This window comes from Lithobates pipiens, unplaced genomic scaffold, assembly GCF_037356315.1.
Source record: "Lithobates pipiens isolate NorthernLeopardFrog02 unplaced genomic scaffold, aLitPip1_a1.2 Scaffold_18, whole genome shotgun sequence".
Classification (NCBI taxonomy): Eukaryota; Metazoa; Chordata; class Amphibia; order Anura; family Ranidae; genus Lithobates; species Lithobates pipiens.
In genome coordinates, this window is record NW_027507758.1 from 128,741,594 (window position 1) to 128,759,845 (window position 18,252).

General features: G+C 42.9%; 1 protein-coding gene across 1 annotated transcript in view; it reads left to right on the forward strand.

Annotated features, from left to right (window-relative positions):
- The window catches only part of ACOXL (acyl-CoA oxidase like), a 477,525-nt gene that overhangs the window by 69,148 nt on the left and 390,125 nt on the right, over positions 1-18,252 (forward strand). The window contains exons 2-4 of the mRNA XM_077486109.1: positions 6,406-6,502; positions 8,701-8,784; positions 9,327-9,413. Of these exons, the coding sequence (XP_077342235.1) occupies positions 6,406-6,502; positions 8,701-8,784; positions 9,327-9,413 (268 nt within the window). The remainder of the gene's footprint in view (positions 1-6,405; positions 6,503-8,700; positions 8,785-9,326; positions 9,414-18,252) is intronic.

The window sequence follows — 18,252 nt, forward strand, 5'->3', positions numbered from 1 at the left end:
CTATGGTTCCCACCTCATCCCTTTAAACCCGAACACATATTAACACATATTAATTACACAGGATCATTGTAAGCACCCCTGATAGTAGTAAGTGGTTTTTCTCATCCCTGTAAACTAATACATCTGCAAGAAAGGTGGTTCTTTAAAAAAACAAACTTACTAGCTGGGTTACCAGACCACAATCTGCATCAAATCTCATTTAGCTTTTTAAGAGCAAGCTGGTCATATAATTATAGCACATGTACATACAGTGGTGTGAAAAAGTGTTTGCCCCCTTCCTCATTTCCTGTTCCTTTGCATGTTTGTCACACTTAAGTGTTTCGGAACATCAAACCAATTTAAACAATAGTCGAGGACAACACAAGTAAACACAAAATGCAATTTGTAAATGAAGGTGTTTATTATTAAAGGTGAAAAAAAATCCAAACCATCATGGCCCTGTGTGAAAAAGTGATTGCCCCCCTTGTTAAAACATACTATAACTGTGGTTGTCCACACCTGAGTTCAATTTCTCTAGCCACACCCAGGCCTGATTATTGCCACACCTGTTCACAATCAAGGCATCACTTAAATAGGAGCTGCTTGACACAGTAAGGTCCACCAGAAGATCCTTAAAAGCTACACATCATGCCGAGACCCAAAGAAATTCAGGAACAATTGAGAAAGAAAGTAATTGAGATCTATCAGTCTGGAAAGGGTTATAAAGCCATTTCCAAAGCTTTGGGAATCCAGCGAACCACAGTGAGAGCCATTATCCACAAATGGCGAAGACATGGAACAGTGGTGAACCTTCCCAGGAGTGGCCGGCCGCCCAAAATTACCCCAAGAGCGCAGCGACGACTCATCCAAGAGGTCACAAAAGACCCCACAACAACGTCCAAGGAACTGCAGGCCTCACTTGCCTCAGTTAAGGTCAGCGTTCATGCCTCCACCATCAGGAAAAGACTGGGCAAAAATGGCCAGTTTTTCGTCAATTTAAACAATAGTCAAGGACAACACAAGTAAACACAAAATGCAATTTGTAAATGAAGGTGTTTATTATTAAAGGTGAAAAAAAATCCAAACCATCATGGCCCTGTGTGAAAAAGTGATTGCCCCCTAAACCTAATAACTGGTTGGGCCACCCTTAGCAGCAACAACTGCAACCAAGCGTTTGCGATAACGTACAATGAGGCTTTTACAGCGTCCTGGAGGAATTTTGGCCCACTCATCTTTGCAGAATTGTCCTAATTCAGTTACATTAGAGGGTTTTCGAGCATGAACGGCCTTTTTAAGGTCATACCACAACATCTCAATAGGATTCAGGTCAGGACTTTGGCTAGGCCACTCCAAAGTCTTCATTTTGTTTTTCTTCAGCCATTCGGTGGTGGACTTGCTGGTGTGTTTAGGATCATTGTCCTGCTGCAGAACCCAAGTTCGTTTCAGCTTGAGTACACGAACAGATGGTCGGACATTCTCCTTCAGGATCTCTTGGTAGACAGCAGAATTCATAGTTCCTTTTATCACGGCAAGTCTTCCAGGTCCTGAAGCAGCAAAACAGCCCCAGACCATCACACTACCACCACCATATTTTACTGTTGGTATAATGTTCTTTTTATGAAATGCAGTGTTCCTTCTACGCCAGATATACTTGGACACACACCTTCCAAAGAGTTCCACTTTTGTCTCATCGGTCCACAGAATGTTGTCCCAAAAGTCTTGGGGATCATCAAGATGTGTTGTGGAGAAATTGAGACAAGCTTTGATGTTCTTTTTGCTCAGCAGTGGTTTTCTCCTTGGAACTCTGCCATGCAGGCCATTTTTGCCCAGTCTTTTCCTGATGGTGGAGGCATGAACGCTGACCTTAACTGAGGCAAGTGAGGCCTGCAGTTCCTTGGACGTTGTTGTGGGGTCTTTTGTGACCTCTTGGATGAGTCGTCGCTGCGCTCTTGGGGTAATTTTGGGCGGCCGGCCACTCCTGGGAAGGTTCACCACTGTTCCATGTCTTCGCCATTTGTGGATAATGGCTCTCGCTGTGGTTCGCTGGATTCCCAAAGCTTTGGAAATGGCTTTATAACCCTTTCCAGACTGATAGATCTCAATTACTTTCTTTCTCAATTGTTCCTGAATTTCTTTGGGTCTCGGCATGATGTGTAGCTTTTAAGGATCTTCTGGTGGACCTTACTGTGTCAAGCAGCTCCTATTTAAGTGATGCCTTGATTGTGAACAGGTGTGGCAATAATCAGGCCTGGGTGTGGCTAGAGAAATTGAACTCAGGTGTGGACAACCACAGTTATAGTATGTTTTAACAAGGGGGGCAATCACTTTTTCACACAGGGCCATGATGGTTTGGATTTTTTTTCACCTTTAATAATAAACACCTTCATTTACAAATTGCATTTTGTGTTTACTTGTGTTGTCCTCGACTATTGTTTAAATTGGTTTGATGTTCCGAAACACTTAAGTGTGACAAACATGCAAAGGAACAGGAAATGAGGAAGGGGGCAAACACTTTTTCACACCACTGTATAGTACTGCTCATAGGGGTGTGCCTGGGCACACCCTAATCACCCCGCGTGGTGCAGATTCCCCCTGTTATTTCAGTAAAGCCCCCCCCAGAGGACTCCTAAAAAAAAATTGTAAAAAATAATAAAATAATAAAAATAAAGTCAACTGACGAGTCCACTGCTCTACTGACACCTTCCATGTTTTAATACATTTGGGGTGCACATTCTAATGCAATGGGCTGCGCACACCTATGGTACCGCCTTTACATACAGGTAAGGTTGTTAATATTTGCTTGTCATTTACTTATTTCTTTAAATGCCTAATGTTAAATATTAAAAGCTAAATTAAGTTTTGGGGTTAAAAAACCATTAGTCATTATCGGTGGTAATAATGCAGATCACCTGTGGAAAAATTTGCAAGTCTTGGCTTTGGTTGCTCATGAAGAAATAATAGATGTATCTGGAGTGTGTCAATTTAAAAAACAAATTCTGACATGGCTTATATAGAAAGCAGAAATTCATTTATTTTAACGTTGGATGAAATGCCAAGTTTGTTGAAGCAAATGATGCATGACTGTTTTATTGTCCTCATTTGTGCTTGCCAGGACATCTCATTTTGCCTGTTACTAGAAAGTACTCTGTAAAGTTACTTATTAAAATAATGCTATAAACCCAGACACTTAAGAGCACTGTGAGGATTAAGCTTGTAGAATTAGGGAACAAATAGAAAATAGTTCAGTGAACTTGGGAAAACTTTGAGATAAGTCATTTGTGGCGTTTTGGGCAGTTCACTATGATATCTGATGGGAGGCTGCCACAGGATCACTTTAGTTCCTGTCTATTGGGCAGAACACTCTAATAGATTTAGAACATATTGTGTATATCTCAGTTGGTCTCGCAGCAATTTGGAATGAATCCATTAGGAAAAGCTTGGCTCTATGGCTAGACAAAAGATTATATGGACTGATCTGCTCAGCCTCCCTCCTTACAGCTCTTTTTAGGATAATTGACAATAAATATTAAGAAGAATTAAATTGATTCTTAAGGTTGTGATATAAAAAAAAGTTACACTCTCCTGCTCTGTGCAGTGGTTTTGCACAGAGCAGCCCCGATCCTCTTCTTTTTGGGTCCCCCTTAGCCTCTTGCTATGGGTGCACTGGAGCAGGCTTGCTCCCAAGCTGAGCTCCTGTGAATGGACATTGTCCATTCATACAGCATGGCTTGACCGCGCTCCCGCTATCTCCTCATTGGCTCACTGGCTGTGATTGACAGCAGCAGGAGCCAATGGTAGAGAGAGACCCGGGAGAGCCACTTTCATGCACATCGCTAGATCGAGAGCAGGCTCAGGTAAGCATAAAATGGGGGAGCTACCTTAATGCATTAAAAGAGAAGTATTTATTTTTTTTAGATTCATACTTACCTAGGTAGATGCACCATTGGTCCGATGCTGCATCTGTCCCCTGGCGCCTCTAACACACACTGAGAACCAAGCGATGGAACACCTCCGATCACTCAGTTCTCACAGCTCTCAAGCAGAGAGCTGGTGAATGTCAGTCACCACTCTCTGCTCTGCCCCCTCCTTGCTCACTGGAGCACTTGGCTGTGGAGGGGGCAGAGCTCCCGGCTCAGGCTCTCAGCGGCTAGCTGAGAAACTGAGCCGAGTGTCGGTCCAGGGATCTGGTGGATCCTGACTCTGATCGTGATGACGCAGAGCCTAGACCGACTGCTGTGACGTGTTTATAGGAGTGCAGAATGAACTGCACTCCTGTGATCCACAAGAGAAGTACAGCCAAACAAGCTTTGGCTGTACTTCCCCTCTTTTAAGGCAAAAAAACCTGCCTTTGGAACCACTTTAATAATAATCTTAACCACTTCTTGCCACCGCCTCTGGATGAGGAGCTAAATGTTGGAGGTGGGCATTACACTCATGTGACCGCTTTGATTGGCTGTCACAGCAGTCACATGATCGGAAAGCTCCCAATCGCAAGTACACATCAGGAGCTTTCCGGTACATGTATGCTACTGTGCTGGGAGCACACAGGGAGCCCACTCTCAGCACAGTAAAGTGATTACATAGGGCCATATATATGTGGTCGCTTGGCATTAAAACCCACCTGCCGAGAGGCCACATATCTGCATGTGGCCGTTGGGAAGAGATTAAAAGAGAAATTTCGGTATGTAAAAGAAAAAATACATACTCCCCTCCATGCCGCAGCTTCAGTCTGATGCTACAGCTGTCCCCCACCAGCTCTAAGCCTGAGAACTGAGTGATCACATGACTGCTGGTCGCTCAGTTCTCGGTCTGCTGTAAGCAGAAAACAGTGTCTGTTGTTCACCGCTTTCAGCTCTGCCCCTCCAGCCTTCATTGGAGCAACAGGCTGTGCAGGGGGTGGGAGTGGCTGGCTCTGGCTCATCAAGCATCCGGGTAGGTCATGACAGTATGTTTGGGATCCAGAGCCTGGAGTGGTCCACTTTCAGATTATTCTGGGTCAGAGGAGAGCACAAGTAAGCGCATTCCTTTGATCCACAAGAATAGTGTGGCCAAAAAATCTTTGCCCATACTTCTTTTAACTCTAGTGATTTTCTATAAAGAAACCCCCTGCCCACACAATGGGCACATGACCCACTGCCATATTCTTCTATCTACAGTTCCATTTTGGACATCGGTCTTCACAAAGAATGTTGTGAAATGAAAGGAGACAGAGAAGAGCAATTCAATAAATAAAGGACAAGGAGGATCTCGGCTACATTTATTTGAATTAAATGTATTTACTTTTGAGAAGAGGCAATTGGGATATAATTATATTGTATAAATATACAGTATAAATAGCTTATCCAAAAGAAAAATCCAGTAGAGGCTTAAAGAGTAGCTCTACTTTTATCAAGAAAAAAAACCCTGTTACCTCTGGGTGAAAAATTTACATTTATGCCACGTACACACGATTGGACATTCCGCCATGGATTTATGCTTGTACTTGTCTTGCATGCACACGGTCACACAAATGTTGTCGGAACTTCCGATCGCCAAGAATGCGCTTACGTACAACACCATACAATGAGCTGAGAAAAATGAAGTTCAATAGCCAGTGCAGCTCTTCTGCTTGATTCCGAACATGCGTGAACTTTTGTGTGTCCAAATTGTGTACACACTTGTCGAAAAATTTGAGAACCAGCTCTCAAACATCTGTTTTCAGAAATTCCGACAGCAAATGTCTGATGGAGCCTACACACGGTCGGAATTTCCGACAACAAGCTTACATCGAACATTTGTTGTCAGATATTCTGATTGTGTGTATGCGAATTTAAAGTAACTATAGACAAATTTTTATTTTTATTTTGGATAGAGCAAATTAGGGTTATAGCCCCTGTCAGATTTTTTTTTTTTTTCATCACCTGTGTCCCATTGCGGAGATTTACGTTCACTTCCTGTCCCATAGGAGCTATAAACATAAATATAAACAGGAATGGAGAGAGGAAATCCTGCAAATTAAGGGAATCTCTTGGGGACCCCCAGGTCACCAGAAGCAGCATCTCCATTGGAAGATTTCCCCTCTATTACTTTTCTGGGGACAAACCCAAAATTTGGGATTTTCTTTTACTTTCACTTTCGCTTGTGTAATTCAGGGTTTTTGCATTGTTGGATGGAGGTACGGAGGCATTCTTTATTTCCACTACTAAAAGTAAACACTCGGCAGGGGATCTGGACAGCTCTGGACTGTGCATATGCTACAAAAGTAATATATGCTGACAGATAGCTTTTCGGGATGTTCTTTTTTGGCTTTTGAATTATCCATGGGTTTTCTTAATGGGATGCTTGTGGTTCTATTTTCCTTCAGTGTAGCACTATTTTATTTTTATTGTATTATTTCAGATCAAATATTTAGTCTCTAAAGCTTTCTGCTGTTTTCATTCTTTACAGATATGACTTGAATTTGGATGAAATGAGGGACCTAACATTTGAAAGATTAAAATTTATCTTGAGCTTACCCCAAGTTCAGCGGGCATTTCAGGAGATGGTAAGAAATTACATTTTAATGTTTTTTATTTTTCCTATTTTGCTATTGTAAAAAGTAAGTGTAAAGAAAAATGTTATGGCTTGTGTAGATGCTTAGATATATCTTTTCAGGTGTTTTTAGGTGTATTTAGATGGCTTTTGTTTGAGGTTCTGACTTGCAGTTGACCTCCTTCTAAGCTGCACAAGCTCTTAAGACATTCCCACTAGGATGGAGAGAATAGTCATTCTCGCGTGAACAAAAGCTAATTTACACAGGCCCTAAAGTGCCTATAGACAGTAGATGATTTTCTCCCAATTGTGGTTGAAAGCCTATGTTACCTTAATAAAAAAAGATTCTGTTCCCTTAAAGCATGTTATACAGCACAGTGCTTGTGCGGTGTAATTTGGCCACCTGTAACACCTGAAAAACCTGGATGATCCTGCCTGGCTATGTCCTACCCCCTATAAACTGACCACAGTATATCATGGCTGCTGAACTGACACTGTAGTCAGTTTAGATGCTTCCGTCAGCCACTGCTATCTGCAGCTCTCCTGTCTCTACTGTGTCTTCCCTCCCCCTCCCTCCCTGTCTGCTCTTTGTCAAGTGCCTGCCCCCTCCCCTCCTGCTGCTGAAATAACATAAAAAAATATAGAATCTTGTGTGTGTGATAATGCTGTGTGCTCCTGTCTCCATGTGATTTATAAAAAAAATGCAGTATATACCGTATTTCTGAGTGCCATTCAGCGCTCACGTGACTGGTCGTCTCGCTCCTCCTCTCCTTCTCCCTGACGTCAGGAGGGGAATCATGGCTCTGCCCGCAGCAGCTGCCAGACAGGGAGAGGAGATAGCTGGCTGATCATGTGAGTGCCGAACGGCGCTCTAAAATACGGTATATACTGCATTTTTAAAAAAAATCAGACGGCATTAGCACACACAGGATTCTATAAAGTTAAATGAGTGGGTTAACAACCACTTTAACTGGAGATAATTAGTTATCTCTTAATCCCCTTTACATGGAGGGCAGGGCAATTGTTAGTTTACATAAGGTAGCAAGGAAGGAAGATAAACTTTGTGCAGCTCACATGGAGTGACAAAGATGCTGAATTTCTGGCAAGATCAACAGATATATTCTGTCCTTGCAGAAAACATTAAGCCACCCATAGACGGTTCGAATCTGGGCCAGTTCAGTAGGAACCGCCCGAGATTCAAACCAGGTTCGGGCAAGCTGAATGTACACAAGTTGATTGATCAATCAGCTTGGATACAACCAGCCTGCCAAATTTTACATGCAATTATTGCTAGCGACTGTGTAATGATCACTGTGTTCTCCCGGCAGGGGCGGCTTTAACCACCCCACAGACCTCCTCTGGCCTACCATGGGAGAAATTCTCCTGTCAGCACTGTCTATGTTGACCGGGGAATCAAGTGATTTTCTTTCCTGCAACCCATCTTACAGGAAAGAAAATCGCTCGGTCTATGGCCGGCCTTAGTTTGAAAAAAAAAAAAAAACACATCCAAAGACTGGTAAGCTGCAATATATTACATTTTTGTTTTTTGTTCTTGTTCTTGAATTTAGATACCCTTTAAAAAAGACTGTGGGGTTGATTTGCTAAAGGCAAACTCACTTTGCACTAAAAGTGCACTTCAAAGTGCAGTCACTGTAGATCCGAGGGGAAGATCTGAAATGAGTGGAAGCTCTACTGATCCAATCATGTACAAGCTAAAATGCTGTTTTTTTATTTATCTTGCATGTCCCCCTCAGATCTACAGCGACTGCACTTCCAAGTGCACTTTTAATGCAAAGTGTATTTTTCTTTAGTAAATAAACCCTTGTGTGTCACTTTACCCATGCAGGATAAATTGGCAGTTTCTTTGGAAATGACATCCCTGCCCCTTATACTTACCTTACTTGCGCTTCCTCATAGTTCCTTTGTCCTCCGCAGCCGGCAACACTAACTGGCAATTCAGGCGTGGGGACACATGTTGGCTGCATCCCTGCGATGGTGTGCAGGCCTAGAAGCCAATCACTAGACTTGAGCTCGGTCTCATGACCAAAAAGAATGATTGGCATTTCTCACACTGCTAATATAAGCACTGGCTGCAGAAGAGCAAGTTTCTGTATCATATATCAGGATTATTATGTTTTTGTTTGGTGCATTATTGTACTAAAAGGCTAAGAGGTAATTTGTATAAACGGTTGTTTTTTTTTCTATCCTCAGATAGATAAAAATAAAAACTTTGTCAACAAAAGTCTAATCATGGGAGAAGTTTTTTGTACAGCTGATATGACAACTGGAGTAAAGGTAAAAATGACAATATCATCAATGTTCTTTGGCTAGAGAATAGCAATGCAAAATTGGTCAACATGTACAAGCTGAAGGCCACTCATCAACATCAACAATATTTTAAAATATCTTTATATCTTATCTAAAAGTGGTTGTAAAACCTCACAAATACCCAGTGAAGTGACTGGCCTTAGGTGATAAACAAAGATTTAAAAAAAAACCTCCTACATAAGTTGTACCCTTTTTATCTGTATTCTGTCTTCTCTTCTGTACAGTTGTCATGTTGGGCAGAGAATATGCACAGCGTTATTTAAGAAGGATAATAAAATTCTTATTTATTTCAGTTTAGGCAGAAGGTGATAGGGCATTTTGCTTTTAAAACTAATAGTTGATCAACACAGTAGTCCTTTGAATGTTTCTCCTTGATACTGCCTTTAGCTAAAATTTGCAGACAAGTGAGGATAGCTGGAGAGGAAACAGCTTCAGGATCATTTCAGCACTAAAAGGTTTACTAGTAAATGTATTGTGTGTATATATACAGATATCCTTTTCTATTTCAGTGTGGTGTAAACTGCTGGTTGTTTGGAGGAGCAGTCATTAATCTCGGGAGTCCAGGACACATCCAGAAATGGTTCATTCCCTTGAAGGTAGGTCATCTTTCTGAACCATTCTGTGAGCCTGTTTCTCTACACTAGAAAATAGAGCTTTATTTGGAGTGGTGTGCAAATGTGGGTGATATTGGAGAAGACCAAGCAATGTCAAAGGTAATATCTGAGAAGAAAGGAGCATGTCAAAGTTGATGAAGGGATAGAAAAGGTCTAATTACGATAAAACCAGCAAGGTGGAGTTAGGAATACCAAAGTGGAACACCAGCTACATTTTATCATTATGTTAAACAAAGTGTTCCGCTATAATAAAAAAACATACTGTCTCGTGTGAAAAATTAAATCAAAAGGAAAGTATCATTCAAATCAGTCCCAAATAAATGATGGTAAGAATCATGCAGCCACAGATCAAAGGGGAGTCGCATCACACTCCCTTCACTGCATAGGCCTGGCACCACCAAACGGACAGAGTGCACTCTTATCAAATAGCCAGGATCCCCTAGTGACTGGCAGGTCAGGCAAGCTTAGGGGAATTACCCTTTAACTCGCATTCCCGTATAAGCAAACAAAGATACTACCTTAGGGCATTTTCACATGCGGGCGGGTGTTGGCGGTAAGGCGCCGCTATTTTTAGCGGTGATTTACTTATGTCTTTGCTGCACCTTTTGACCGTTAGCGGGACGCTTTTAAGCCCCGCTAATGGCTAAAAAAGGGTTAAAAGCTCCGCTGCCCATAGATTTCTGCCCATTGAGATCTGCATTTCCCAGGAGTCAGTATGTACTCTGTTGAGATGAGATATATGCCTCATAGAGAATGTATTTTTTAGTGTGTTGGAAGATCCATACATAGACTTGTACTGTGAGAAGGAACAGTGAAGCACACCTATTGCACTCTGCAAGACTGTTAAGAGAAAATATAGCTGTGTGCAATGTACATGTTAATTTTTTCAGTAACTGATAAAATTGCTAACATTAAAGCCTATCTCCAGGAAAATGTAGCTCCATTCGCAATCCCTACTACCCACTCACAATTTTGCAAAAGAACCCCAACAACCTTTTTTCTTGAGTCTGCCAACACCTGAACTTTTATGCTGCGTACACACGACCGGATTTACCGGCAGAAAAGGTCAGATGTAATCATTGAATCATCGGATATTACTTGTGTGGGCTTCAGTGGACTTTTTTTTTTTTCAAAAATTCTGACGGACCTAGAAATAGAACATGTACAGCTATTGGCTACTGGCTATTGAACTTCCTTTTTTAGTCCCGTCGTACATCATCGTGTTCTAAATGAACGGACTTTGGTGTGATCGTGTGTAGGCAAGTCCATTTCAGCGGAACTCCGTCAGAACTCCGTCGGAAAGACCGTCAAAGTTTTTTTCTGATGGAAAATCTGGTCGTGTGTACTTGCCATTATAGTACATTTTTCTGTAAGTAGGAACCATCAATCCACTACCACAATCAAGGGCTGCTGCTGATAACTGTCCCTTTCAGTCCTAATTGTGAGATCATTGGAGTCTTAAGGACACGTGAAAGAACCCCACGACAGCTTTTAAAGTTGATCTCTATTCCTTTCTATAGGCTAAGCCAGACTTTCTGACCTTGTTTCATGTTTAGGGTGTAACATGAAACATGGTCAGAGTCCACAGCCTCCCTCAAACTGCCTCCACCTGCACACCACCCACCTTAAATACAGAATCCAGAGGTTGTTTCTCCCCACTTGCTCCTGCCAAATCTGAATTTGGCGCAGCTGTGCGTAGTTTTGCCACTGTAGCGGAGTGACTGTAGTCCTCATTGGACGTTGCTGCATTTGTAGTCCATTGATACTTCCTCCAGCCATGTAACTGATGGTGGAGAAGACCATGCATTGCACCCGCCTTTGCAGGCTCCAATGCAAAAAAATAAATAAATGCACATTTTTGGCTTTTTGCACTATGGGTGCATTTCTTTTTTTGCAAAAAGTGTAATTCTTTAAGTTGATTACATTCATATATAAACTGCAGTTTTTGCTTTTCTTTTTTTGTATGAGATAAATAGAAAATGTATGTATTTATTTATTTTTTTAAAGAAAATAACGGAGTACTTTTTTTTTTTTTTAAATGTGTTTTGTATATTACATGCCAAGTATCAAACTATCCAGAAGGTGGTGCTCACGTTTCTACATTCTTCTACATCAGCGATGTGTGTATTTTTTCCTCTTCACTGAAAATCGTCTTGGGAATTGCTTGAATTGAGTCCAGATTTATTACAAAGCATAGAATGAGCTTGTAAAATAGACTGTGTCTGTAAAAACTGTACTCAGTAATAATATCTAAGGTAAAACAATGACCTTCACTTCTGGTCAATGAGGGTGAAAGAAAAGATGTGTGCCTAAAGGAGCTGGTAACTTGGCTTTGTTACCCAGGTTTATTAGTAATACGGTAAATATGATAATGTGTTGCGTGCCCATAGCAGCCACTTTGTGGTGATTTAGAAGCCAGAGCAGTCAAAGCAATGCGGTTTGATTAGTTGCTACATGTTTGTGCACTGACATGTTTCCAGGCTGAATGAGAAAGCGGGGTGCATTCCAGATCTTTGGAGGACCCACCTATTGTATTTTTTGCATTGTGATTAAAGGATAACTGTACTAGCATTAGCTTGTTTATTATATCCAGGGATAACAAACAACCTTGCAAATACTTTTTAATCTGCCTTTCCCTCCTTGTGGTTTGAAAGTTGGTATTACAGTTCCAGGCCAGGATACACACTATTTTACAATAAACCTAATGGTATTTGCACTATAACTACACACACATAGTGAGAACAAGAAATGTATCTGTTCAGTGTAGGTCTACAGTTCCAAGAGACATTAATTCTAATGTTTATGCTGCATTGCATTAATATATTCACTGGAGATCACAGGCTGCTAGTAACAGCAAGCTCCCTTATAGTTTTTATGTAATATAGAGCAGCAAGTACAGCATGTTTCCAAGCCAGAGCTCTATAGCAGGAGTATCAAACTCAATTTAATCGCGGGCCACATCAGCAAAGGCCCAGTTGTTTCTGGACTGTGCTATGTAAAGAGTGCAAAGTTCAGGAGTGTTGCGTATAGAGTGCAGAGTTCAGGATTACGCTATGTACAGTGTGCATGATTCAGGGTTGTGCTATGTACAGAGTGCAGTTCCAGGGGTGCCCTATGGACAGAGTTGAAAGTTCAAAGGTATTTTGTGTACAGAGTGCAGGGTTTAGGGGGTGCACTATGTACAGAGTGCAGAGTTCACGAGTACACTATGTGGAGAGTTTAGTATTACCTTAAGTACAGAGTTCAGGGGTGTGCTGTGTGAAGAATGCAGGGTTTAGGGTTGCCCTTTGCACAGTGTGCAACCCCAACTACCACCCCCCCTTCCCCAAAGCTTCTTTGAATCTCTCTCCTACCTGGCCCATCTCTAGTACCTCTCTGTGTGGGCGGCTCTGCCTCACCTTACAGGGAGATCGTTCCCTCTCTCAAATTTTGGAAATATGTCTGTCTTGAATGTATACAGGGATCTAATAGATCTGGGAGCCGCTGAGAGCAAAGCTGTCCCTTGTAAACACAAGGGCTCCACTACATTTCATCTCCAAAACTGGGTGCAAAGTCCACATGACTAGGTCTGGGCGGGCTGGATTTTGCCAGAGGGCCTTGTGTTTGACATATATGCTCTATTGGTTTACTGTGCTAAGTGCCCTTTTACCCTGTTCTTTAGCAAAATCGGGGTAAAAATGCATATGCATTTTTACCAAGATTTTGCTGTGTTTGAGATTCATTTCCTGTGCCTTTTTGGGTTGCTTGCACATGTGACTCAAAAACGCACCAAAAATGCAGATCGTGGTATGTTTTTACAATGATTTCCATTCATTTCAATGGGAAGCTGAGTTTTTTTGTGTGATTTTCGTGCACGTTTTGGAGGATGGATCTGGAGGACATTTTTGTAGTGTGAACTAGCCCTAACCAAATGGGGGGGGGGGGGCTGCTTCTGCTTGTGCTCTGCTTCTCCAAGGGTTACATGAGTGCAGTAAAAAAATAAATCCTAATTTATTGTTCTAATAATGAAGATGTTGAGGGATGTGTGCATTCCTAGTTTTTCACATTTCCTTGTCTGCTGTTGTAGAGCCGACCCAGGCATGCTGAATGCAAATAGCAATGTTTACATTGGCCTTCGCTTGTAATATCAGATCTTAAAGCACAAGGGAAGAAAACAAAGTGGTAAAAGGTTTTATATTAAAATCTGCTTAGTAATCATGCATATACATAATAAATATGCTGTTGTGTTTTAATGTTAGTTATCCCAACAGCAACCTATCCAAAGTCATCTTCACACAATTGGCTAGGATTGGTAGCTCAGTTTGAAGCAACTCATGAATTTCATACCACTCACATTTCTATGAGGCTTGACAGTAGCCTACAGGTCATCCCTGTAGTTGGGATTGGGGGAAATAGCTCTGGTTGGAAGACATGCTCAGCTCTGGTTGGAAGACATGCTCTGTTGTTCTGCTCAGCATGCCCCTTCCCTAAACAAGAAAAGCTGTTCTCGTTCCCACTCTATTCATTAATGTAAAACTTAGCAGTACCAAACGTTTTCATATACAGTAGTGCACAATTTCAGAGATGTTGCAGGATGGTCAACTAATCTTCAATGTGTATGGCCACTTGTACAGGCCTTTAAACATAAAATGCTAATTGGACAAGATTGTCTCCCAGATATTACTAAATACACAGCTAAAATACAGTATATGAGAGCTGTTTTACCTGTTCTTTCTTTGCTACAGTTTAATTTTTAATTAAAGGGCCCTGTCAGGTCACCTAGAGCCCAGGTGACAGATGCACACCGTAGGGTTAGGGGTGCACCGCAAGGTTGTGGACCCTACGGCTGACTGCTGCAGACGGGGGACAGATCCCACTGGGGTTAGAGCGTAAGATTCCCCGGGGCGCGGAGTCTAAGAGCCAGCAGGTGTTCACCAGAGCCTCGAGTGGTGAGGATGGACTTGGCTGCAACTGGCTCCAGGTCGCGACCCCCAGGGTCCCCCAGCTCACACCCACAGTAGGCAACAGGAGGATAGGGATGGTGCGGGACAAAGCCAAGGTCGGGGCCACAAGCAGACAAGAATAGTCGGGTACACGCCAAAAGGTCAGGGTCACAGGCAAGCGGGGATAGTCGGAACACGCCAAAGTCAGTAACGGAAAACAGTAGCAGAGCACACGGCAGGAAACAGGAAGCTAACACACAAAGGTTGATCAGCAGGATAAGCTAGCAGTGCACAGGTTAATATAGAGTTGTCAGATAGGAGCTAGGGTGGAGCCATGCCAGAGGAAGGAAATAAAAGCAGTCAGGTGAAGCTTGGCTGGTCTCTAGAAATGAACACATGCAGACAGGTAAGCAGACGAACTCTATTGCATAACCATGACAGTACCCCCCCCCCTCTTACGAGGCCTCCCCCCTTCCCCGCCTGGGACCAGGTTTAGAGGGGAACTTCAAATGAAACTTCCTCAACAGACGAGGTGCAAAGACCTCGGAAGCCGAAATCCACAACCTCTCCTCAGGACCAAAACCTTTCCAGTGCACGAGGTACTGGAGAATGCCTCTACAGAGTCTGGAATCCAAAATTTGGCTAACCTCGTACTCCTGATCATCCTCAGAGACCGGTGCTACGGTAGAGAGAGGACAAGAGAACTTATTGAGGACTAAAGGCTTTAGAAGGGCAACATGGAAGGAGTTAGAGATTTTGAGCCTTTTGCAAATCCCTCGACATTACCTTGGATTTTACCTCTTCTTATCATCCCCAATCCAATGGCCAGACTGAGAGAGTTAATCAGGAGTTGGAGGTCTTTCTCCGTACCTTGGTCTCTGCCCATCATGATGATTGGGCATCACTATTACCGTGGGCTGAGTTCTCCCACAATAATCATGTTAACGTCAGTTCTCAGAAAACACCCTTTCTCACTGTTTATGGAAGACATCCTCAGCTTCCTCTTCCTATGACTTGTTCTTCTGACATTCCAGCTTTGGCTACTGTTCAGGAATCATTTAATTCCATGTGGGCTGACGTTCATGATTCCCTCCAGAAAGCTGCCAACAAATTCAAGAGTTTTGCTGACCGTCGCAGGCGTAAGCCACCTTCTCTTCAGCCAGGAGACAGTCTGGCTCTCCACCAGGAACATCAAACTCCGGGTTCCTTCCCTCAAATTTGCTCCAAGATTCATTGGTCCATACACCATAATTTCTAAACTGAATCCGGTTTGTTTCAAGCTCCAGATTCCCAAAAGCCTCAAAATCTCTAACTCCTTCCATGTTGCCCTTCTAAAGCCTTTAGTCCTCAATAAGTTCTCTCGTCCTCTCTCTACCGTAGCACCGGTCTCTGAGGATGATCAGGAGTACGAGGTTAGCCAAATTTTGGATTCCCGACTCTGTAGAGGCATTCTCCAGTACCTCGTGCACTGGAAAGGTTTTGGTCCTGAGGAGAGGTTGTGGATTTTGGCTTCCGAGGTCTTTGCACCTCGTCTGTTGAGGAAGTTTCATTTGAAGTTGCCCTCTAAACCTGGTCCCAAGCGGGGAAGGGGGAGGCCTCGTAAGAGGGGGGGTACTGTCATGGTTATGCAATAGAGTTCGTCTGCTTACCTGTCTGCATGTGTTCATTTCTAGAGACCAGCCGAGCTTCACCTGACTGCTTTTATTTCCTTCCTCTGGCATGGCTCCACCCTAGCTCCTATCTGACAACTCCTATATTAACCTGTGCACTGCTAGCTTATCCTGCTGATCAACCTTTGTGTGTTAGCTTCCTGTTTCCTGCCGTGTGCTCTGCTACTGTTTTCCGTTACCGACTTTGGCGTGTTCCGACTATCCCTGCTTGCCTGTGACCCTGACCTTTTGGCGTGTACCCGACTATTCTTGTCTGCTTGTGGCCCCGACCTTGGCTTTGTCCCGCACCATCCCTATCCTCCTGTTGCCTACTGTGGGTGTGAGCTGGGGGTCGCGACCTGGAGCCAGTGGCAGCCAAGTCCATCCTCACCACTCGAGGCTCTGGTGAACACCTGCTGGCTCTTAGACTCCGCGCCCCGGGGAATCTTACGCTCTAACCCCAGTGGGATCTGTCCCCCGTCTGCAGCAGTCAGCCGTAGGGTCCACAACCTTGCGGTGCACCCCTAACCCTACGGTGTGCATCTGTCACCTGGGCTCTAGGTGACCCGACAGGCCCATTTTCAACTCTACTCTGTAGCTGCACAGAGAAAGGAGAAGCAACTCCTGTGACCCAGAATTAGCCAACAGCGGTCTAAAGACTGCTGTCGGCGGACATCACAGAGCTGCTCCAGATTTTGAGAGGATCTTGACAATAATGTCAGAATCCACCCAAACCGCTCCTGCCCCGCATTCCAGTGAGTGCTGGAGGGGCAGAGCAAAGAATGGTGACAGACAGTCTCCCCTCCGTGCTCAGACTGGACCTGAGAACTGAGCTATCGGCAGTCACATGATCACTCAGTTCTCAGACATAAAGGCAACAGGGGACAGCTGCAGCATCGGATCCATGCTGCAGCCACATAGTGGCCACATAGCCACAAAATGTTTGTTGTTTTCACTTCCCACACTTGTCCTTTTAATGAATGCCTTTTATATCTGCCTGAGGTTCAGCTTTAATGCCTTTTTATGGTTACAGTCTTACAGATATATGTTGTTGTTATCCTTTTTCACTGTAAAGCTGGCCATACCTTATACAATTTTCTTATTCAATTTCATTTAGATTTACTTCAACTATTTAGTGCAAGGGCCTGCCTGATTGCATGCAAATTGAAAGTGTTTAGGTTTGACCTCATATTAGATGTTTTGTTAAATTCACTGGAAAATTAAGAAAATTGTATAATGTATGGCCAGCGTAGGTCCAGTAGAAAAGAGTTACTGTGACTTTAATTTCTAAAACGGGTTTCATCTTGGCAGCTGGAATAATGAGTCAATAGAGTGGATTCTTTAGAGGATTACTGTTCTCAGGTTTGAAAGCTAACGCCTCGGTGTGTGTAGTTTATGGTTATATCTCCTGGAAAAGAGTCTTTTAAACTGCAGAGTGTTATAGTTGAGTACAAAGACTCGGCAAATCAAAGTAGCAGGATTTCATATTCAATGTAATTAATTCACTACTTGGATGTAGCTGCTGATGCTAACTAGCAGAAGTCTCCCTGTTCTCAGACCCCTGAGCATCATTGTTTTTAGTGTGAATGTGCTTCATAATGGGAGCTACATCACCATGGAAAAGACCAAGCTAATTTTCCTCAGTCAAGGTGTCCGTAGCAGATCCTTTAAGTCCTATAAGTTGTGACATGGGGCCTCCATGGATTGGACTAGTTTTTTCAGCACATCCGACAGATGCTCGATTAGATTGAGGTCTGGAGAATTCGGAGGCCAAGTCAACAAACTTGAACTCTTTGTGTTCCTCAAACCATTCTTGAACCATTTTTGCAGTTTGGCAGGGCACATTATTCTGCTGAAAAAGCCCACTGCCATCAATGAATACCTTTTCCATGATGGGTGTACAGTATTTGGTCAGCAACAATGTTTAGGCAGGTGGTACGTGTCAAATAAAATCCACAAGAATGGCTGGACTCAAGGTTTCCCAGCAGAACATTGCCCAAAGCATCGAACAGTAATTGAAAACAGAAGAATATTTCTGGAGTACTTATTGTTGTATCATTGTAGCATTATTGTATTGAAGTTCGAAAAACTATAAATGCAACCAAAGACAATTTTTTTTTTTATTTTTTTTTTTTTTTTAAGATAAATCTCATTAGCTTTTACAACTTTTCATGACATAATTAACCCATTCTTATACCCCCTATCCCAATGCAAATGACCTATCCAACTGAGCACCAAAAGTGGCAACTT